Source organism: Bos indicus x Bos taurus, chromosome 10 (genome assembly GCF_003369695.1).
Source record: "Bos indicus x Bos taurus breed Angus x Brahman F1 hybrid chromosome 10, Bos_hybrid_MaternalHap_v2.0, whole genome shotgun sequence".
In the NCBI taxonomy this organism is placed as follows: domain Eukaryota; kingdom Metazoa; phylum Chordata; class Mammalia; order Artiodactyla; family Bovidae; genus Bos; species Bos indicus x Bos taurus.
In genome coordinates this window covers 21,692,808-21,716,249 of record NC_040085.1, presented here as the reverse complement: position 1 = coordinate 21,716,249, position 23,442 = coordinate 21,692,808, and the positions used below count along the sequence as shown (strand labels likewise).

At 37.1% G+C, this 23,442-nt stretch overlaps 1 protein-coding gene across 1 annotated transcript; it reads left to right on the top strand.

The window, feature by feature from the left end:
• Positions 1-861: 861 nt before the first annotated feature.
• Positions 862-1,796, top strand: LOC113899462 (olfactory receptor 4F3/4F16/4F29-like). Its single transcript, XM_027552815.1, is given in 2 exon segments — positions 862-976; positions 979-1,796. Coding segments are annotated over 2 exon segments (933 nt in total).
• The last annotated feature ends 21,646 nt before the right edge of the window (positions 1,797-23,442 follow it).

The following is a 23,442-nucleotide window of genomic DNA, read 5'->3' as shown; positions in this document are numbered from 1 at the left end:
TTCACATGTATGGACAGAAAGCAAATGTTTTCAGAGATATTTTACATCGTCTGTGACTTTAGGAATATACCTTAGCAGAAACTGCAGAAAACCCTCAAATACACATTTATCAGGCCTGGAGAAAGCCTTTCACACTTAGCTGCTGTAGGCTCCATTATGAAAGCCTTACTGAGTATTGAGTCCAGTTTAGATATTTGTAGCCATGAAAAATTATGTGGAAACTAGAGGCACCCAGAATAGCCATGAATATGATAAAATGTGATGGAAAACTGTGTTTGTTTTATTTACTAGAATCTGCATACTTCTCCTGTCCTGTTGTACTTGCAGGGCCTCCAGTTTTACATATACTAGCATTTTCTTAATCTACAGTCTATTCTAGTCTACAGTCTATCCTAATTCAGTATCTATTCATGTCTTATGTCCTGTTCACTCCAGGTGACAATTGACCAGTCAATGTTTTCCTCTCATCACTAATTTTTGTAAACCGTGAGAAAAGTAGATTATGAGATATACATAAAAGCATGATGGGATATTTTGGAAATGTGGAATAATCAGTATCAGAAGAGATTTAAACAGCTGATGAAGTCATGGACACTTTTGTTCTTGCCTAATGTGTTAATTTGAGAGCAGAGCATTGAAGTGTGAGTATGGATGATGTTTGAAGTATGTTGCAGCCCACACTTTGTGATGATATAATGTTAATTATTGTTATTTTTGTATAGTTGATGAACTGGATAATTACATACTTTTCATTCATTATGAGGACATTGAAAAATCAGAAATTATCTTCTCCATAATAACACTTTCCTCCTCATTTTCATAGTTATCAATATTTCAGTGGCAGCCCTGTTGGCTAGATTGATGGATGGAGGGAATCACTCGGTGTCTGAGTTTGTGTTTCTGGGACTCACTTATTCATGGGAGTTCCAGCTGCTCCTCCTGGTGTTCTCCTCTGTGTTCTATGTGGCAAGCATGGCTGGAACATCCTCATTGTGTTTTCTGTGACTACTGATCCTCACTTACATTCCCCCATGTACTTCCTACTGGCCAGCCTCTCCTTCATTGACTTGGGAGCCTGCTCTGTCACTTCTCCCAAGATGATCTATGACCTTTTCAGAAAGCGTAAAGTCATTTCTTTTGGAGGCTGCATTGCTCAGATCTTCTTCATCCATGTCATTGGTGGGGTGGAGATGGTGCTGCTCATAGCCATGGCCTTTGACAGATATGTTGCCATATGTAAGCCTCTCCACTATCTGAGCATCATGAGCCCGAGGATGTGCATTTTGTTTCTGGCTGCTGCCTGGGCCCTTGGTGTCAGCCACTCACTGTTCCAGCTAGCATTTATTGTTAATTTGCCCTTCTGTGGTCCGAATGTATTGGACAGCCTTTACTGTGATCTTCCTCGGCTCCTCAGACTGGCCTGTACAGATACTTACAGACTTCAGTTCATGGTCACTGTCAACAGTGGGTTTATCTGTGTTAGTTCCTTCTTTATACTTCTCATCTCCTATATGTTCATCCTGTTAACTGTTTGGAAACGCTCCTCAGGTGGTTCACCCAAGGCCCTGTCCACTTTGTCAGCTCACATCACTGTGGTTATTTTGTTCTTTGGTCCAACCATGTTTGTCTATACATGGCCACACCCCAATTCCCAAATGGACAAGTTTCTTGCTCTTTTTGATGCGGTTCTTACTCCTTTCTTGAATCCAGTTATTTATACATTCAGGAATAAAGAGATGAAAGCAGCAATGAAGAGAGTATGCAAACAGCTAGTGATTTATGGGACGATTTCATAAATGACGTGATGAAGTCTTCACACCAACCATAAGGTAGCTTTATGCTTCTGTCTTTGGTATTTTAGATCAGGAATTTGAAGCATCAAATTTTGCTTTGAGTGTGTCAGATCTGTAACTTATTTCTAAATGATAAATATATTTATTCCTGTGAGCCATTAAACACTGTACCTCTGTATCTATGTAAGTCCAATTTAATTACTTTCAGCAGTGTTTTCAGTTTTTGGTGAATAAGACTTGCATATCTTATTTTCAGATTCATCCTAAATTTTCCATATTTTTGATATGGTTATAAACTGTTCTGTTGGGGTTTAATGTAGAATTGTTTGTTGTTAATATATAGAAACACAACAGACTTTTGTTTATTAACATTATGTCCTGCACATTTGCAAAACATTACTTCTACTAGTGTTTTACAGATTAAGCAGGATTTTCTTCATATATGAGAATTTCATCAGCAAATAAAGACATTTTTCATCTTTTATTCTGGTGTGGATTTAATTTATTCATTTCTGTTGCCTTATTACACTTAGCAAAGTCAAATGGTACAGCGTTAAATAGAAGTGGTGGCATTGGACATCAATGACTTGTTCTTATTCTTTTGAAAGAAGCATTAAGTCTTTCATCATTAAATATGATGCCAGTTATAGGTTTTTAGATGCCCTGTTGATATGATTTTTTTCTTAAAAATATTTTATAGAATTTACCCAATGAAGTCATTTGGGCTAGGGGTTTTCTCTGCAGAAATGTTTTCAACTAGAAATTTGATTTTTGGCAGTTTGTGTCTTATAAGAAACTTTTACATTCATCTGTGTTTTCAGATTTTTTTGGAATAAGTTCTTTGTAATATTTCCTTACTGTCTAATCAAAATATCTGTAAGATTGGCAATGTTTTTCTCTCTCACTGTGTATATTGGTAGCTTGTTTTTTTTTAATTTAATTTTATTTTTAAACTTTACATAATTGTATTAGTTTTGCCAAATATCAAAATGAATCCACCACAGGTAGCTTGTATCTTTATTCTTTTTAAAAAATGTTTTCTAAATTGTCTTTACTCTTTTTTATCTTTCATCATGGCTAGAAGTTGTTCAACTTTCTTGATGTTCTCCCATTTAAATTTCATTGATTTTTCTCTATTGTTTTCTCTTTTAATTTTCATTTTTATTGTTTATATTCTCCTTTATTTTTCTAGTTTAGGGGGAAACCATAATCATTCATAATGAGACCTATCTTCTTTTGTAATACAAGATTTTAATTGTATTAATTTCTCTCTAAGCCACTGTTTAACTGTTTCACATAACTTTTTACATATCTTGTTTCCTGTCATTCAGTTCAAATTGGAAAAGAAGAAGTAAAACTCTCACTGTTTGAAGATGACATGACCCTCTACACAGAAAATCCTAAAGACTCCACCAGAAAATTACTAGAACTAATCAATCACTACAGTAAAGTTACAGGATATAAAATAAACACACAGAAATCCCTTGTCTTCTTATATACTAATAATGAGAAAATAGAAAGAGAAATTAAGGAAACAATTCCATTCACCATTGCAATGAAAAGAATAAAATACTTAGGAATATATCTACCTAAAGAAACTAAAGACCTATATATGGAAAACTATAAAACACTGGTGAAAGAAATCAAAGAGGACACTAATAGATGGAGAAATATACCATGTTCATGGATTGGAAGAATCAATATAGTGAAAATGAGTATACTACACAAAGCAATTTATAGATTCAATGCAATCCCCATCAAGCTACCAACGGTATTCTTCACAGAGCTGGAACAAATAATTTCACAATTTGTATGGAAATACAAAAAACCTCGAATAGCCAAAGCTATCTTGAGAAAGAAGAATGGAACTGGAGGAAACTACCTGCCTGACTTCAGGCTCTACTACAAAGCCACAGTCATCAAGACAGTATGGTACTGGCACAAAGACAGAAATATAGACCAATGGAACAAAATAGAAAGCCCAGAGATAAATACACGCACCTATGGACACCTTATCTTTGACAAAGGAGGCAGGAATATACAATGGATTAAAGACAATCTATTTAACAAGTGGTGCTGGGAAAATTGGTCAACCACTTGTAAAAGAATGAAACTAGAACACTTTCTAACACCATACACAAAAATAAACTCAAAATGGATTAAAGATCTAAATGTAAGACCAGAAACTATAAAACTCCTAGAGGAGAACATAGGCATAACACTCTTTGACATACATCACAGCAGGATTCTTTATGACCCACCTCCCAGAATATTGGACATAAAAGCAAAAATAAACAAATGGGACCTAATTAAACTTAAAAGCTTCTGCACAACAAAGGAAACTATAAGCAAGGTGAAAAGACAGCCTTCAAATACTTTCTAATTTTTAATTTGAAACACATGAGTTATAATTTCCATGGAAATTTTCCAGATATCATTCCATTATTGAGTTTAATTTATTTGCCTTTTAGTCAGTAACCTAGTTTGCATAATTTGAATATTTTTAAATTTGTGGAGACTTGTCTTACGGTGCATAGGACAGCAGGTTCCTATCTTTCCTTGTATTGAGTGCTGAACAACCTACAGAGACTGGTCTTTTGGGACAGCTCAGAACCTAAGAAAGTGGAGGACATTCAGTTACAGCTGGTGCTGCCCTGTGGGACTGGGGATAAACACAGAACTGAAAGGTTTACTCCAGGAAGGAGGAAAGGAAGCAAAGGGAGCCTAATTCTTAGAAATTCAAAGTGTCTTCTGGGTGAAGCACACAACAGAGGATGAGATGGTTGGATGGCATCACCAACTCAATGGACATTGAGTAAACTCCAGGAGTTTACTGGATGGTGATGGACAGGGAGGCCTGGTGTGCTGCAGTCCATGGAGTCACAAAGAGTTGGACACGACTGAGTGACTAAACTGAACTGAATATCTATTTTGCTTACGCTAAGTGCTAAGATATTGGAAGAGCTCAGTCTTGTGGACCAGCTAATAAGAAAGAAAAGGGGTGAATGTTCTCCAACAGCTGGCATTGTTCTGTGAAATTGGGAAACAAAAAAAAAAAACAAACAAACAGAAAACTGTGGCTTTTCCTCCAGAGGACTAGGCAGGAAATAATGGGAACGTTGTCCTCAAAAACATTAAAGCACACACTCCAAGGAATTGGTCTCTATCTTCATATTGAGTGCTTCTGACTCTATGGGCTAGTTGAAACAATCCCATAAAGCCTGGGAGAGAAAGCTGCTTCTTCAAATGATTAAATAACAAAGGGAATCTACAAAGAAACATAAAGAATCATGATTCAAGGAAGAAAACAAACTTCTAACTCATTTAAAAGAAATGGATATTTGTGAATTGCTGACAAATAATTCAAAATTATCATCCTAAATAAACTCAGTGAACTATAAAAGAACACAGTGGACAACAAAATGAAATTGAGAAAGCAATACTTAAATAGGATATCAACAGAGATAGATGTAATAGAGAAAAGGACCAAACAGAAATACCAGTGCTAAAGAATACAGTAACTAAATGGAAAAATTCCTAGAGAGGTTCAAACACAGATTTGATAAAACAGAGGAAAGAATCAGTAAATTTGAAAATAGGTCATTTTAACTTATTCTGACAGACAAAAATTAAAAGATAAAAAGAGTGAAGAAGGCCAAATGAGACTATGAGACTACATCAGAAGAAGCAATATAACATTGTGAGATACCCAGCAGGAGTAGAAAGAAGGGGCAGAAAGCATATTTAAATAAATAATGGCTGAAAACTTCCCAAATGCATGGAAGAAAATGGACATCCAGAATCATGGGAACCAAAGGGATACAAATAGGTTAAAAGGAAAAAGATTTACACTAAGGTTTACATTTAGAAGCATCTTGTTAAATGTCAAGGACAAAAAGAGAACTTTGAAAGCAGAATTAGGAACATGGTTTATCTCAATCGAGGAAGCCTTCATAGGACTGTCAATGGATTTTTCAGTAGAACATTTGCAGGCCAGGAGAAAATGGATGAGTATATTCCAGGCACTAAGGATTAAAACTGCCAAATGAAAATACTTCATTGATAAAGCTGTCCTTCAAAAATGAAGAGATATTTCCAGTTTTTTAAGGAATCTCCACACTGTTCTCCATAGTGGCTGTACTAGTTTGCATTCCCACCAACAGTGCAAGAGAGTTCCCTTCTCTCCACACCCTCTCCATCATTTATTGCTTGTAGCCTTATGGATTGCAGCCATTCTGACTGGCGTGAAATGGTACCTCATAGTGGTTTTGATTTGCATTTCTCTGATAATGAGTGATGTTAACTGCCTTATGATCCAGCAATCCCACTGCTGGGCATACACACTGAGGAAACCAGAAGGGAAAGAGACACGTGTACCCCAATGTTCATCGCAGCACTGTTTATAATAGCCAGGACATGGAAGCAACCTAGATGCCCATCAGCAGATGAATGGATAAGAAAGCAGTGGTACATATACACAATGGAGTATTACTCAGCCATTAAAAAGAATACATTTGAATCAGTTCTAATGAGATAGATGAAACTGGAACCTATTATACAGAGTGAAGTAAGACAGAAAGAAAAACACCAATACAGTATACTAACGCATATATATGGAATTTAGAAAGATGGAAACAATAACCCTGTGTACGAGACAGCAAAAGAGACACCGATGTATAGATCAGTCTTATGGACTCTGTGGGAGAGGGAGAGGGTGGGGAGATTTGGGAAATATCATTGAAACATGTATAATATCATGTATGAAACGAGTCGCCAGTCCAGGTTTGATGCACAGTACTGGATGCTTGGGGCTGGTGCACTGGGACGACCCAGAAGGAGGGGAGGGGAGGGAGGAGGGTGGAGGGTTCAGGATGGGGAATGCGGGTATACCTGTGGTGGATTCATTTCAATATTTGGCAAAACTAATACAATATTGTAAAGTTTAAAAATAAAATAAAATTAAAAAAAAAACAAAGTTAATAAAAGTAAAAAAAAAAAATGAAGAGATAGACTATCTCAGATAAAACAAAGTAGAGAGAGTTCATCATCACTAGATTTGCCTTGCAAGAAATGCTAAAGAGAGTTCTTTAAGGTGAAGCAAAGGAATTATTTAGCAAGATGAAAAATGTGAACGTGTAAAACTCACTGGTAAAAGTAAATATATATTCAAGTACAGAATATGCTAATACTGTAATGGTGATGCATAAATAATTTTGAACTCTATCATAAAAATCAAAAGGTGAAAGCAATAAATATAACTAACTATAGTAACTTAATGGATTCTCTTAATATAAAAAGATTTGTGAAACCGATAACATAAAGTGTGTCAGATGGAAGATGGAAGTAAAAATGAAGAACTTTTGTATGTAATCAAAGTTTTCATCAACTTAAAATGGACTGTTACAACTGTAAGATGTGTTTGAAAGCCTCATAGTGGTGGTTTGGTTGCTCAGTCATGTCCAACTCTTTGTGACCCCATGGACTATAGCCTGCTAGGCTCCTCTGTCCATGGGATTTTCCAGGCAAGATTATTGGAGTGGGTTGCCATTTCCTTCTCCAAAGCCTCATAGTAAACAAAGATTAAAAAAAAAAAAAAACTGTAGTGGATACACAAAGTATGAAGAGAAAAGAATCAAAGCACACTGCTACAAAAGAGATCAAATCACAAAAGAACATAGTAGGAGAAGAGGAAGCAAAGGAACTACAAAACAGTCGGAAAAAATGAAAAAAAAAAGGCAATAATAACTCCTTGTTCATGTGTGTTCATTCACTTCAGTCATGTCTGACTCTTTGCAACCCTATGAACCATAGCCCACCAGTCTCCTCTGTCTATGGGATTCTCCAGGCAAGAATTCTGTGTTGGGCTGCCATTTTCCCCTCCAGGAGATCTTCCCGACCCATAGATTGAACCCGAGTCTCCTGTATCTCCTGCATTGCAGGCAGATTCTTTACTACTGAGCCACCAGGGAAGCCCTAATAAATCCTCACTTAGCTACAACTACTTAAATGGATTAAATGCTTCAGTTAAAAGATATAGAGTGACTGAATGGATATAGAACAAGATACAACTCCGTGCTGCTATAGGTGACTTATTTGAGCTTTGAGGACACAACATAGGTTGAAAGTGAGGAGTGGAAAAACATAGTCCTTAAAAGTATAACCAAAACATCACAGGAGGGGGCTAATATTATATCAGACAGACTTAAAATTAAAAAAAAAAAACTGTCACAATAAAGAAGGCTGTTATATTATAATTAAGGAGTCAGTTCATTAAGAGGATATAATAAATATAGTTCTATATGTATCCTACATCAGAAAACCTAGAAGTATGTGGCATATATAGAAAGATCTGAAGGGGAAAATAGCAATAGAGTAATAGTAGGGATCTTCAATATCCCACTCTCAACAATGGATGGATCATTCAGATATAAATCAATAAGAAAATAAAGGAGTTGCACAATACCATATAACAAATAGACTTAACAGACATATACAGAGAATTTCATTCAACAATAGCAGAGTATACATTCTTGTTAAGTGCAAACAGGACATTCTCCAGGACAGATCATATATTAGCCTTCAAAACAATTTTTAGAAATTTTAATAGTATTGAACTTGCTTCAAGTATGCTTTCTGACAAAAATAGTATGAAACTTTCAATAAAAGAAGGAAAATTCCCACAAATATATGGCAATTAAACAACACATTCCTAAACAACCAATAGGTCAAAGAAGTAATCAAAAGGGAAATAAAGTCATAAGCTGAGACCAAAGAAAAAGGAAAATAGACATTCAACATGTCAAAACTTATAAATTGCAACATAAGCAGTTCTAAGAAGGAATTTATATGATAAACGCCTACCTTGAAAAAAAAAAAAAGATCTCAAATCACAATTTAACTTTATACCTTGAGGAATTATAAAAAAAGAACAAACTAAGTGCAAAGTTAGCACAAAGAAGGAAATAACAAAGGTGAGTGGAAATAAATGAATTAGAGAACAGAAAGATAACACAAAAATTCAAACAAATTAAGAGCTAGTTCTTTTTCAAAAAAGATTAACAAAATTAACAGAATTACCAAGAAAAAGAGAGGGGGCTCAAACAAATAAAATTATAAATGAAAAATAGACATTACAAATGATACCACAGAAATACAAAGGATCTTAATTTTTACTATGATAAAATAAATGCCAACAAATTGCATAACCTACAAAAAAATGGATAAATTCCTAGAAACATACGACCTATCAAGAATGAATCATAAAGAAATAAAAATCTGAACAGATTAATAATGAGTCAGAAGATTAAACCAACAATTAAAAATTTTTGAATAAAGAAACACCCAGGATTGAAAACTTCCTGAGCCATTCAATTATACTAAACATTTAATAAAGGATTAATATGAAAAAAGAAAGGAAGAGCATCATAAGTAGATGACTATAAAGAAAGATGTGGGAGAATTAGAAATACTAGTAGCTAGAAGCATTAACAATTAAAAATAATAAAGAAGGATTAATATCAACCCTTCTCAAACTTTTCCAAAAAATTGAAGATGGGTAATCACTCCCAGAATTATTTTATGAAGGCAGTGTTACTGGGTGTTAATGGATGGGTGATTCAATACACAGTTAAAAATTGTGATATATTACAATAACAGAATGAAGGATAAAAACAATATGCTCATGTTAGAAACAAAAAGAATTTGACATAATGTAATATCCTTTCTTGATAAAAACTCTCAACAAGTTACATATAGGTACTGGGGGTTTTTAAGGCAGTGAAACTATTCTCTATGATACTATAAAGATTTATACACACCATTATATTAATACATGTTAAAGCCCATAGAATGTACAACCCCAGGAGTAAACCTAAATATAAACTATGCACTTTGGTTCATAATGGTGTCACTGTTCTTCATTGAGTGCAGCAAAACATAGCACAAAGAAGTGAATGCTTGGGAAGTGTGTGTGTGTGTGTGTGTGTGTGTGTGTGTGTGTGTGTGTGTGTGTGTGTATTTAGGAGTTATGTGGAAACTGTATGCTCTGCCCACTTTTGCTGTGATCCAAAAGTGTTGTAAAAAAATAAAGTCTATTAATTAAAAAAAATAGAAACCAGTAACTCAGTTGGTAAACAATGCTCAAGTTCATGGTCGCAAAGAGTCGGACACGACTGAGCGACTGAACTGAACTAAACTGAGGGTCATTGGGGGATTCCCTGGTATGTCAGCTGGTAAGGAATCTGCCTGCAATGTGGGAGACCCTGGTTCAATTCCTGGGTCAGGGAGATCCACTGGAGAAGGGATAGGCTACCCACTCCAGTATTCTAAGGAAGTATCACTAGGTGTTTGAACAGACACACAGAGGCAGTTCAAGTATGACCTAAACTGGGTCTTGTGTTGTTCTTGTTCTACAGGTAACCAATGAAAAGAACTTTCTGGTTAGGTTTCAAAATAAGATGGTCCAGAATTTAGCCATATTTCACTAGAAGTAATATTTATTTGGAGAGAGTATTTAAATATATATATATATATATATATATATATATATATATATATATTTGCTTGTTACCATTGCTCAGTAGTTTAGTCATTTCCTACTCTTTGTGACCCCATGGACTATAGCCTGCCAGACTCTTCTTTTCATGGAATTTCTCAGGCAAGAATATTGGAGTGAGTTGCCATTTCCTTCTTCAAGGGGTCATCCTGACCAAAGCATTGAGCTCGCATCTTCTGCACTGGCAGGTGGGTTCTTTACCACTGAGCCACCAGGGAAAGAGGCAAACGTGACTAAGCTACTGAGCATGGACGTTTATGACCATTTGTTGTTCAGTCTCTCAGTCATGTCTGACTCTTTGCAACCCCATGGCCTGCAGAATGCCAGTCTTCCCTGTCCTTCACCATCTTCCAGAGCTTGTTCAAACTCATGTGCATTGAGTCAGTGATGCCATCCAACCATCTTGTTCTCCGTCATCCCCTTCTCCTCCTGCCTTCTTTCCCAGCATCTTTTCCAACATTAGAGTCTTTTCTAATGAGTTGCCTCTGCACATTAGGTAGCCAAAGTATTGGAGCTTCAGCTTAAGCTTCAGTATCAGCATCAGTCTTTCCAATGACCGTTAAGTGAAAATCACTCAGTTGTGTCTGACTCTTTGTGACTATACAGTCCATAGAACTCTCCAGGCCAGAACACTGGAGTGGGCAGCCTTTCCCTTCCCAAGGGGGGATCATCCCAACCCATGGATCAAACCAAGGTTTCCGGAATTGTGGCGGATTCTTTACCAGCTGAGCCACCAGAGAAGCCCAAGAATACTGGAGTCGGTAGCCTATCCCTTCTCCAGTGGATCTTCCTGACCCAGGAATTGAACCGGGGTCTCCTGCATTGCAGGCAGATTCCTTACCAGCTGAGGGACCAGGGAATCCCCCAATGACCCTCAGTTCAGTCACTCAGTCTTGTCCAACTCTTTGCGACCCCGTGAATTGCAGCACGCCAGGCCTCCCTGTCCATCACCAACTCCCGGAGTTCACTCAAACTCACGTCCATCGAGTTGGTGATGCCATCCAGGCATCTCATCCTCTGTCATCCCCTTCTCCTCCTGCCCCCAATCCCTCCCAGCATCAGAGTCTTTTCCAATGAATCAACTCTTTGCATGAGGTGGCTAAAGTACTTGAGCTTCAGCTTTAGCATCATTCCCTCCAAAGAACACCCAGGGCTGATCTCTTTTAGAATGGACTGGTTGGATCTCCTTGCAGTCCAAGGGACTCTCAAAAGTCTTCTCCTGCACCACAGTTCAAAAACATCAATTCTTTGGCACTCAGCTTTCTTCACAGTCCAACCTCACATCCATACATGACCACTGGAAAAATCATACCTTGACTAGACGGACCTTTGTTGGCAAAGTAATGTCTCTGCTTTTCAATATGCTATCTAGGTTGGTCATAACTTTTCTTCCAAGGAGTAAGCGTCTTTTAATTTCATGCTGCAGTCACCATCTGTAGTGATTTTGGAGCCCCAAAAAATAAAGTCTGACACTGTTTCCCCATCTATTTCCCATGAAGTGATGACCCTGCTGCTGCTGCTAAGTTGCTTCAGTTATGTCCGACTCTGTGTGACCCCACAGACAGCAGCCCATCAGGCTCCCCCGTCCCTGGGATTCTCCAGGCAAGAACATTGGAGTGGGTTGCCATTTCCTTCTCCAATGCATGAAAGCGAAAAGTGAAAGTGAAGTCGCTCAGTCATGTCCAACTCCTAGCGACCCCATGGACTGCAGCCTACCAGGCTCCTTCGTCCATGGGATTTGCCAGGCAAGAGTACTGGCTAGGACTGGAATCTTATAGGATAATGCCAGTGGCAGTGTCTTTCAGTTGTATTTAAAGAATGCTTTGTGAGAGTACATAACCTCTATTAGACTTTGCCTGATGGGAAAAAAAAAGTTAGTGGGACACTAACAATTATGGTTAGTGAAAGAGCTAATATTACTTTATTAGCTTGCCTGGAAAATCCCATGGATGGAGGAGCCTGGTAGGCTGCAGTCCAAGGGGTCTCTAAGAGTTGGACAGGACTGAGCGACTTCACTTTCACTTTTTGCTTTCATGCATTGGAGAAGGAAATGGCAACCCACTCCAGTGTTCTTGCCTGGAGAATCCCAGGGATGGGGGAGCTTGGTGGGCTGCCGTCTATGGGGTCGCACAGAGTCGGACACGACTGAAGAGACTTAGCAGTAGTGGGATATAATATTTATTAAATTTGTTTTCAGTTGTGAAGATGTGAAGTTGTAAGAATGACAACCAACAAATAATACTGGTATTTTTACTGAGACCCAAAGATGTCAGATATTTTGATGGTGTATAAAATGGACAGTTCAATGAAACAAGAAGTCTTTGTGCAGTGAATGCCAAAGTACTTACTAATTATGATGAACTATCTACAAAAAGTCCCATTTATTTTTTTCTTTCTCTATCAGCTGCTTCAGAGAAAACTCTCTGTAAAGTTTTAGTTGTGGGTACAGAGAGAAAGTAATGTGGCAGGAGTTTGTGTCCTAGGCATTTAGATAATTTTCTCAGGAACCTATGTTTTCAAGATGTGTTCGGCTATAGTCTTTTTTTTTAATTTAAATTTATTTATTTATTTTGACTGTCTCAAAATTTTTTTAAATTTTATTTTATTTTTAAACTTTACATAATTGTATTAGATTTGCCAAATTTAATTGGAGGCTAATTACTTTACAATATTGTAGTGGTTTTGCCATACATCAACATGAATCCACCACTGGTGTACACGTGTTCCCCATCCTGAACCCCCCTCCCACCTCCCTCCCCATACCATCCCTCTGGGTCATCCCAGTGCAACTGCCCCAAGCATCCTGTATCTTGCATCGAACCTGGACTGGTGATTCGTTTCTTATATGATATTATACATGTTTCAATGCCATTCTTCCAAATCATCCCACTCTCTTCCTCTCCCACAGAGTCCAAAAGACTGTTATATACATCAGTGTCTCTTTTGCTGTCTCACATACAGGGTTATCATTACCATCTTTCTCAATTCCGTATATATGCATTAGTATACTGTATTAGTGCTTTTCTTTCTGGCTTACTTCACTCCGTATAATAGGCTCCAGTTTCATCCACCTCATTAGAACTGATTCAAATGTATTCTTTTTAATGGCTGAGTAATACTCCATTGTGTATATGTACCACTGCTTTCTTATCCATTCCTCTGCTGATAGACATCTAGGTTGCTTCCATGTCCTGGCTATTATAAACAGTGCTGCGAGGAACATTGGGGTACACATGTCTCTTTCCATTCTGGTTTCCTTGGTGTATATGCCCAGCAATGGGATTGCTGGGTCATAAGGCAGTTCTCTTTCCAGTTTTTTAACTATTCTCCATAGTGGCTGTACTAGTTTGCATTCCCACCAACAGTGTAAGAGGGTTCCCTTTTCTCCACACCCTCTCCAGCATTTATTGCTTGTAGACTTTTGGATTGCAGTCAGTCTGACTTGTGTGAAATGGTACCTCATTGTGGTTTTGATTTTCATTTCTCTGATAATGAGTGATGTTGAGCATCTTTTCATGTGTTTGTTAGCCATCTGTATGTCTTCTTTGGAGAAATGTCTATTTAGTTCTTTGGCCCATTTTTTGATTGGGTCATTTATTTTTCTGGAACTGAGCTGTAGGTGTTGCTTGTATATTTTTGAGATTAGTTGTTTGTCAGTTGCTTCATTTGCTATTATTTTCTCCCATTCTGAAGGTGTCTTTTCACCTTGCTTATAGTTTCCTTTGTTATGCATAATCTTTTAATTTTAATTAGATCCCAGTTGTTTATTTTTGCTTTTATTTCCAATATTCTGGGAGGTGGGTCATAGAGGATCCTGCTGTGATTTATGTCAGAGAGTGTTTTGCCTCTAGGAGTTTTATAGTTTCAGCTGTAGTCTTGAATGGATGTTGCTGTGCACATCCAACACTATAGCTTGGTGGGTTGCAATGCCAAATTCATGATGGGAATCTCAGATTACATAGCATCTTGGTTACACTTGTTCAAGTGTGCAGTCTCTACTAAGACCCAGAAGCAAGCCAGAAGTTCTTACTTGAAAATAGATTTAGTATCTACAGAGTATAGCATATGTGTGCTCCCAAAGTCTAAAGATATGGGATTGTGATTTCACCTATAAGGACCTACCAAATGTATCATTTAGTGTTCCTATATATAATAGATGGTTTATAATATTTTCTGGATCATCATCAGAGGAGCTTTTAAGGCAGGCTGGAGCACTTGTAGAACCATCTGTGATCTAGGCCTTATTCAAGCTGGAAATGTTTTGGGTTACTTGATTCTTAGAATGGAATATCATGCCAAAATGAGGTATATGTTACCTCCAAAATATTAACTGACACAGAAAATTGTGTCTAGTTCTTAGTGGTAGACACAATGGTACAAATGTGGCAAGTTGTCCACTTCGTATATCTTCACCTGCCCAGACTACTCTACCTTTAGAAACTTTACTGAAGTGTCAGCTCCCTGAATATTTCTGAGATTTCTTTTCCACCCTATGACTTATAGGCTTCTTTCCCTGATAGCTCAGTTGGTAAAGAGTCTGCCTGCAGTGCAGGAGACCTGGGTTCGATCCCTGGGTTGGGAAGATCCCCTGGAGAAGGGAAAGGCTACCCACCCCAGTATTCTGGCCTGGAGAATTCCATGGACTGTATAGTCTGTAGGGTTGCAAAGAATCAGACACGACTGAGCGACTTTCACTTCACTATGACTTTACATATATTTCTTACCAAGGTATCTAGAGTAGTTATTGTTGAAACTTCCTGCTTAGCAAGTTCAATTGACATATTAAGAATATAATGAGGTATTGTGATGGTCTTTGGAATAGAAAAGCAATGAAGTTCCTTATGGACTAGCTAATAACATAGGACTTGGAATGTTGGTATACCTGGAAATAGGATAGCGAAGGTTTATTTTGGCTCTGGCTGTTGAAAGCAAATTTATTACGATGATCTTTGCTAAAAAGGTATAAAAAAATTGCTGGATTAATGGCTGCATACTAGGTATCAAGGCAGTTAAATGCAACTGGAACAGAAGCTGTAATTAAGTCATCACTTGATTAATGTCTTTCTCCAAGATCCTCTTGTCTTCTTCCAAGGCAAATGGGTGATATGAATAAGAATATTGTAGAAATCACCATCTCTGCCATCTTTCAAGTCTGTGATGGTGTCATCTCCAAATTTGCTTCAGGAACTTGGTAATGTTTCTAGTTTAATCTTTTGGTATGTAGAGATAGTTCTAGTGGTTTATATTAGGCCACTGACACTATAATAGCTCATATCCCATGTAGTGGAGAACCAACATAGAGACTCTTTCATTTGTTGAGTATGTTCTTTTAATAATGAACTCTTGAGCTCTTGAAATAACCACAGAATGAGGTGGAAACCATTGGGTCAATTCTAAGACAGATCCAATCAGACTTTTGTTCACCATTTGATCTCTATCAGGCCCTTCTCTGACTGGTGGACCATAGTAGTAGTCTTCAGGAATTAGTGTAAATCCAAAGCCAGTATCCAGTAGTTCTCTAAAAGTCTGGTTATTTTTCCTTCCTCAGTGTACAATCATCTTGGTAAATGATTGTAACTTCGAAGAAAGCTATGAGAAATATTTATAGTAAACTCCCCCCTCCACCCCTAGTACTAAGCTTCTTGTTTAAGGAGACCCAGTCTGCTCTCTATTCAGTGGGCTTTGTTTTTGTAACTGGCTGGTCTGAAAACTTGTTGAAATGCTGTGAATCTCTGTCTCTATTGTTCTCGTTTAAGTCAAATTTATGTTCATCAGACTTAGAGATTTTCTGCTCATACAAATCAAGTAAGACTTTAATAGGCTACTTACCTATTTAAGCTCTAGAGACACCATGGTTAATTATCCAATGCCAAAGGTTTTGTCAGGTCATACTATTTTAATTTCTGCTTTTATTCTGTTGCCTATTACAGTCCCTATACACACTTTACATCTGGCATTTATGAATGCTGCCACTTGGCCACTGTCCCTATAGTACCTCAAAATCCACATTGAATTCAGGGACTGATGTTCAAAGGCAGCATTATCCTTCCTAGCCTATAGCAAACAGCAGTCATAAAGCTTTTCCAAAATGCTAAGACTCCTTTCACAAATTTATTTCTTACGTCCTTGATAAAGGGCGTTTCCTCTGGGTTCTTATGGGGAACTTCGTTGGAGATGAGTGAGCAGCATTATAATCTCTGTCAGACTCTGAATACCTTCTTTAATAGTAAACTGAAAAGTTTCTGGCTGATCAGCCCTATTCTGTATATGGTAGATTTGGGTAAACTAAATAAAGCAAACTATTTAAAGTCTCTTTAACAAATGGTACTGGAAAAACTGGAGAACCATTCAACTATGCAGAAATATGATATTGGACCCCTGTCTTATACGACTTACTGAAATTAACTCAAAATTAAAGACTTAAACTATAAAATTATTAGAAAAGAAGAAAAAGTAGAAGATTCTTGACATCGGTCTTGGCAGCAGTTTTCTGGATATGACACAAACAATACAAGCAACAAAAGCAAGATTAAATGGAACTACATCAAACTAAAAATCTTCTTTACAGGAAAAGAAAAACATTAAAAAAATAAACTCTGGAATGGGAGAAAATGTTTGTAATTTATATAACTGACAAGATGTTAATGTCTTAAATATGTAAGAATTCAGTAGCCAAACAACTTAATTAAAACCGAGTGGAGGATCTGAACAGACATTTTTCCAAGGAAGACACCCAGATGGCTAATAAATACTTGAAAATGTGCTCAGCATCAGTAATCAGGGGAAAGCAAATCAAACCCATAATGAGATTACCTTACATCTTTTAGAATAGCTATCATCAAAAAGTCAAGAGATGGTGGAAATATGGAGAAATGGGAACGTTTGTGTATTTTTGGTGGGAAAGTAAATTGGTTCAGCCACTGTAGAAAGCAGTGTGGCGGTTCCTTAAAAGCTTTAAAATAGAACTATCATGTAATCCAGCAATTCTACTTCTGGGTATTTATCCAAAGGAAATAAAAACTTTAAAATAATTTTAAAAGATATGTGCACAATTTGGACACGACTGAGTGACTTCCCTTTCACTTTTCACTTTCATGCATCAGAGAAGGAAATGGCAACCCACTCCAGTTTTCTTGCCTGGAAAATCCCAGGGACAGGGGAGTCTGGTGGGCTGCTGTCTATGGGGTCGCACAGAGTCGGACACAACTGAAGCGACTTAGCAGCAGCAGCAGCAGCAAGATATTAAAGCAACCGAAGTATCCACTGATGGATGGCTGGATAAAGAAAATATGGCATACACACACACAATGGAAAGTTATTCAGCTATAAAAAGGAAATCTTGCCATTTGTGATAACTTGGATGGACCTTGAGGACATTATGCTAGGTGAACCAAGACAATGAAAGAGAAAGAACTAACACAGTGAAAGACAATATAATCTCACTTATATGTGGAATCTAAAAACAATAACCCCAAACAAAACCCCAAACAACAACAAGAACAAAACCTAAACCCAGAACAAACTCATAGATACAGAAAACAAATTGATGATTCCCAGAGGCAGAGAGTAGGCAAAGTGGGTGACGGTCATAAAAAATATGAACTTTCTAATTTAAAAAATTTTTACAAAGTCTTTCTCAGAAATGCATTAACTGATATACTAATAAGTGTTAAAGTACTTCCTGTCTTTCTCCAAAAGGACTATAAAAACTGAAAGGTTTTTAGGATTTAAGGCATGGATAGAAATACTCAACCCAGGTGTTTCTAAATCACCTTCCACCATCTCAAAAGATGCTGTACTTGAACAGGTCTGGCAAAAGGTCTTAGAATGTCATCTGTGTTTGTATCAAGTTATGTTACATCCAGAGTAAATGTATAAAATGAAAAAAATATGAACTTTCAGTTATAAAATAAATAACTTCTGGGATATAAAAAATAGCATGGTGACTATAGTTAATAATATTGTATAATTGTAAGTTGCTAAGAGATTCATGGGGTCGCAAAGAGTCGGACATGACTGAGCAAATGAACTGAACTGAACTGAACTGAACTGTGAGTAGATCTCAAAAGTTCTCCTCAGAAGAAAAAAATTGTGGACTTCCCTGGTGGTCCAGTGGTTAAGTATTCTCCTGCCCATGGGGACATGGGTTTGATCCCTGGTCTGGGAGAATTTCACATGCTGCAGAGCAACCAAGCCCGTGCTCCCAAGCCACAGCTCCTGAAACCTACTCACTCTAAAGCCCATGCAAAGCAACCACTGAGCCTGAGTGCCATAGCTACAGAAGCTCACGTGCCCTAGAGTCCATGCTCTGCCACTGCAGAGCAGTGAAAAAAACCCACTGCAATGAGAAGCCCACACACCACTGCTAGAGAAAGGCTTTGTGCAGCAATGAAAGCCCAGTGCAGCTGTAAATAAATAAATAAAATTTTTAAAAAAAGAAGAAAAAATATGTAGTGGTGGATGTTAAAATGTATTGTGGTGATCATTTTGCAGTATATGCAAATATGGAATCATCATGTTCTATACCTGAGACTAATAGAATGTTATATGTTCATTATATCTTAAAAAACAATACATTATCTATATTGGTTTTGTGTTATCTGAAATTAGTTTTCTGATTAGATTAGATTTAAAAGTATCACTGAACCTGTTGTCAGCAGTTAAAGGGGATACTGATAGTCCTTAGCATACACTGGCAAAACAATTACATCAGTTTTCACGTGTAGACACGAAGTCAGGTGTGCATTGAGAACAAGGCTTTGGATGATCAACTAATTGCTGTTGCAGAATTGCTGCTGCTGCTAAGTCGCTTCAGTCGTGTCAGACTCTGTGCGACCCCATAGACGGAAGCCCACCAGGGCCCGCCGTCCCTGGGATTCTCCAGGCAAGAACACTGGAGTGGGTTGCCATTTCCTTCTCCAGCTGTTGCAGAATAGTTTAGTAAAAATAAGGAGTATAATGAATTTGTAAGTGCACTGAGTATCTTGGGGAAAGAAAATAATGAGTTTAAGGCCTGAAATTCCCATCTCAAGACCAAGTAAAGAACCAAAAAGCCTCTGCTCAGTCCCTTCAGTCACATCTGACTTTTTGCAACCCCATGGATTGTAGCTCACCAGGCTCTTCTGTCCATGGGATTTTCCTGGCAACAGTATGGGGTGGGTTGCCATTTCCTCCTTCAGAGGATCTTTCTGATGCAGGGATCAAAGCTGCATCTTCTGCATTAGCAGCAGATTCTTTACCTCTGAGCCACCTGGGAAGTCCCAGAATGTCTCTATGACTGTTCTAAAATAAACATCTTTTGTAGCTGCATTTTCATGTCATCTAAGAGAAAAATTGTAATACGTGGGTTGCTGACTTAAAGGCAAATGAATTCACAACCTCATACTGTCTCTTATTAAAGTGTGGAGTCGACTGGGAAGAGGTAAAGTCTTGAAAATAAATATGGGAAATATTGGTAAATTCCAATAAATTAGAAAAACTGAATCCTTAAGTTCTCCCAGTCTTTACCATATGCATATCAATAGAAACCTGGATCATATGTATGGGAATGGATCCTAAGGTTGTTGGAACAGGATGAAAGTAATATAATTTTGAATCAGGTTACATTTAGTGATATTACTGCACTATGTAATGATTCTGCATTCAAAGAGTTAGTTCAGATGGCTGAAGATCACTGTAATAGGTTTACTTTATTTTACTTTACTTTACTTTACTGACCACATACTTAGACTTAAATCTAGCAAAATGAGGTTGATCTGCCAAAACGTCCTTCGCTTACTGTAAATGAAGGCATCCAAAGGTTTAGGATTAGTGCTGTAATTGTTAATGCAATTTTCCTTCCTTATTGTTTTTATTCAATTACTGTTCAAGGGCTGTCTTTGTCTCCATGACCAGAAAAAAAAAAAAAAATCCCAATAAGGGAAGGATATAGTAATTTACAGAAAGAGATGTTAATCCCAAGTGACCCATTAACCACTTTTTTCCTTAATTACCCTGGGAAAACCAAAATGATTCTAGGAAACAGTTCTCATAATATACTGATTTCTGGATGGCAATACCAAATCTCTGAAGTCGTACTTGGTCACTTCCCAAGCACAATTAGTGCTGGTAATTAACTGCCTTTACCATAGTAGCATTTTATGTCATTCTTTGCACAAGGGAGAATTATGCAACAACTTTCTGAGTAGTTCTGATTCCCTGAAGATAAAGTTGCCTTATGCCGCAAAAGCAGAACAAAATTTCCCGTGCTTATTGTGCTTCAGTATTAAAAATATGCATAAACTCACGAGAGTCAATGGTAGTTGAAGATAGGTCTCCAGACAAAGTTGGTTAGGTTTTGTGCTGTCACTCATTCACCTTGCTTCAATTTTTGATTTTATTTACTATCTTTGAGTTTCAAAATAATGCAATGCAGAGAATGGCACAAAACAAGTTTATTGCTTAATCAATTTTTATAATTACCACTCAAGTCAGAATATAAAACTCCCAGCTATCCCATCTCAGAAATCTTCTCTATGACTCATAAAAATTACAACCATCTTTCCCCTCAAAAGTAACTATGGTTCTGTTAGGCTCCTTTACATTTTTCATAGCTTTATTTTTGAAATGTGCTCACATTCTATTTGTCTTGCCCAGGTTTGTTCACTTGACATGTCTTTCTAATATCTTCGAATAGAGAGATTTCCCACCAATTTTTTCCTCTTCCCTATGCTTTGTTTGCTGAAATACTTGACCTTTCTGACACTTAATTTACTGCATTCTGTGCCTCATTTGTTATCAATCAATTGATCATAGGCACATGGGTTTATTTCTGAGCCCTCTATGCTATTTCATTTATCTATGTGTCTGTTTTTGTACTGATAACCATGTTGTTTTGATTACTGATTACTGTAAATTTGTAGTATAGCTTGAAGTCAGGAGTGTGATACATCCAGTTTTTCTTTTCCCTCAAGATTGCTTAGGCAATTGGGGTATTTTGTGATTCCATATAAATTTAAGAATTATTTTTTCTAATTCTGTGGAAAATGTCTTGGGTATTTTGATAGGGATTGCATTAAATCTGTAGATTTCTTTGCATAGTATGGACTGTTAACAATCTTATTCTTTCAGTCCAAGAGCACGGGGTATGTTTCCTTTTTTTTTTTTTTGTATTGTCTTCAATATCCTTCACTAGTGTTTTATAGTTTTCAGAGTATAGGTCTTTCACTGCCTTGGTTAAGTTTATTAATAGGTATGTTATTCTTTCTGATGCAATATAAAATGGGATTATTTTTGTTTTCTCCTTCTGATAGTTCATTATTAGTGTATAGGAAAGCAACAGATTTCTGTATATTAATCTTGTATCCTGCAAACTTTCTGAATTTATTTATTAGGTCTAATAGATTTTTAGTGGAGACTTTGGGTTTTTATATATATAGTATCATGTTATCTGCAAAGAGTGACAGTTTAACTTTTTCCTTTCCAATTTGGACACATCTTATTTGTTTTCTAATTGCTGTGGCTAGGACTTCTGATATTATATTGAATAAAAGTGATGAGAATTGGTATTCTTGCCTAGATCCTGATCTTAGAGGAAATGCTTTCAGTTTTTTATCATTGAGTGTGATGTTGGCTGTAGGTTTGTCATGTGCTGTACTGTGCATAGTCGCTCAGTTGTGTCCAACTCTTTGTGATCCCATGGACTGTAGCCTGCCAGGCTTCTCTGTCAATGGGGATTCTCCAGGCAAGAATATTGGAGTGGGTGGCCATGCCCTCCTCCAGGGGATCTTTCCAACCCAGGGATAGAATCCAGGTCTCCCACATTGCAGGCAGATTCTTTACCATCTGAGCCACCAGGGAAGCCCAAGAATACTGGAGTAGGTAGCCTATACCTTCTCCAGGTTATATTCCTGACCCAGGAATTGAAGCGGTGTCTCCTGCATTGCAGGTGGATTCTTTACCAGCTGAGCTACCAGGGAAGCCCATGGTTTGTCATATATGGCCTTTATTATGTTGAAATGTGTTGCCTCATTACATACTTCATTGAGAGATTTTGATTATAACGGATGTTGAATTTTTTCAAAATTTTTATCTGCCTCTGTTGACATTACTGACTCGATGGACGTGAGTCTGAGTGAACTCCAGGAGTTGGTAATGGACGGGGAGGCCTGGCGTGCTGCGATTCATGGGGTCGCAAAGAGTCGGACACAACTGAGTGACTGAACTGAACTGATTGGGATATTCATATGATTTTTATTCTTCAGTTTCTTAATGTGGTGTGTCATACTAATTTGTAAGTAATGATTCATTCTTGCATCTGTGAGTAAACCCACATGGCTATAGTATATGATCCTTTTAATTTTTGTAGAATTCAGTTTGCTAATATTCTCAGTTTGCTGAGGATTTTGGGATTTATTTTCATGAGAGATATTGACTTGCATTTTCTTTTTTTATATTATCTTTGTCTGGTTTTGGTATCAGAGTGATGCTGACCACTTAGAATGAGTTCCAAAGTATTCTTTCATATTCAATTTTTTGGAATGGCTAAAGAAGGACAGGCATTATTTCTTCTTTATATGTCAGGTAGAATTTACCTGTGAAGATCTGATCCTGGACTTTTGTTAGCTTTGAGTTTTTTTTTTTAACTGAACCAATTTCATTACTGGCAACTGATACATTCATATTTTGTATTTCTTCCTGAATTCAATACTGTAAAACTGTACATTTCTAGTAATTTGTCAGTTTATTCTAGGTTGTCCATTTAATTGGTGTATAGTTGTTCACAGTACTTCATATGAAACTTTGTATTTTGTGGTGTCAGTTGTAACTTCTCTTTAATTTCTCTTTTGTTTCTTGATTAGTCTAGCTAAAGTCTTATCAATTTTATTATCTTTAAAAAAACCCCTGCTGTTAACTTCATTGATATTTTTATTGTTTTTTTTTAAGTCTCTATTTATTTCCACTCTTATCTTTATTTTCTTTCTTCTACTAACTCTGTGCTTTGTTTTCTTATTTTAGGCCCTTTAGGTTTAAAGTTGGGCTGATTATTTTTTTCTTGTCTCCTGAAGTAGGTTTGTATTAATATAAACTTCTTTCTTTGAACTGATTTTTCTGTGT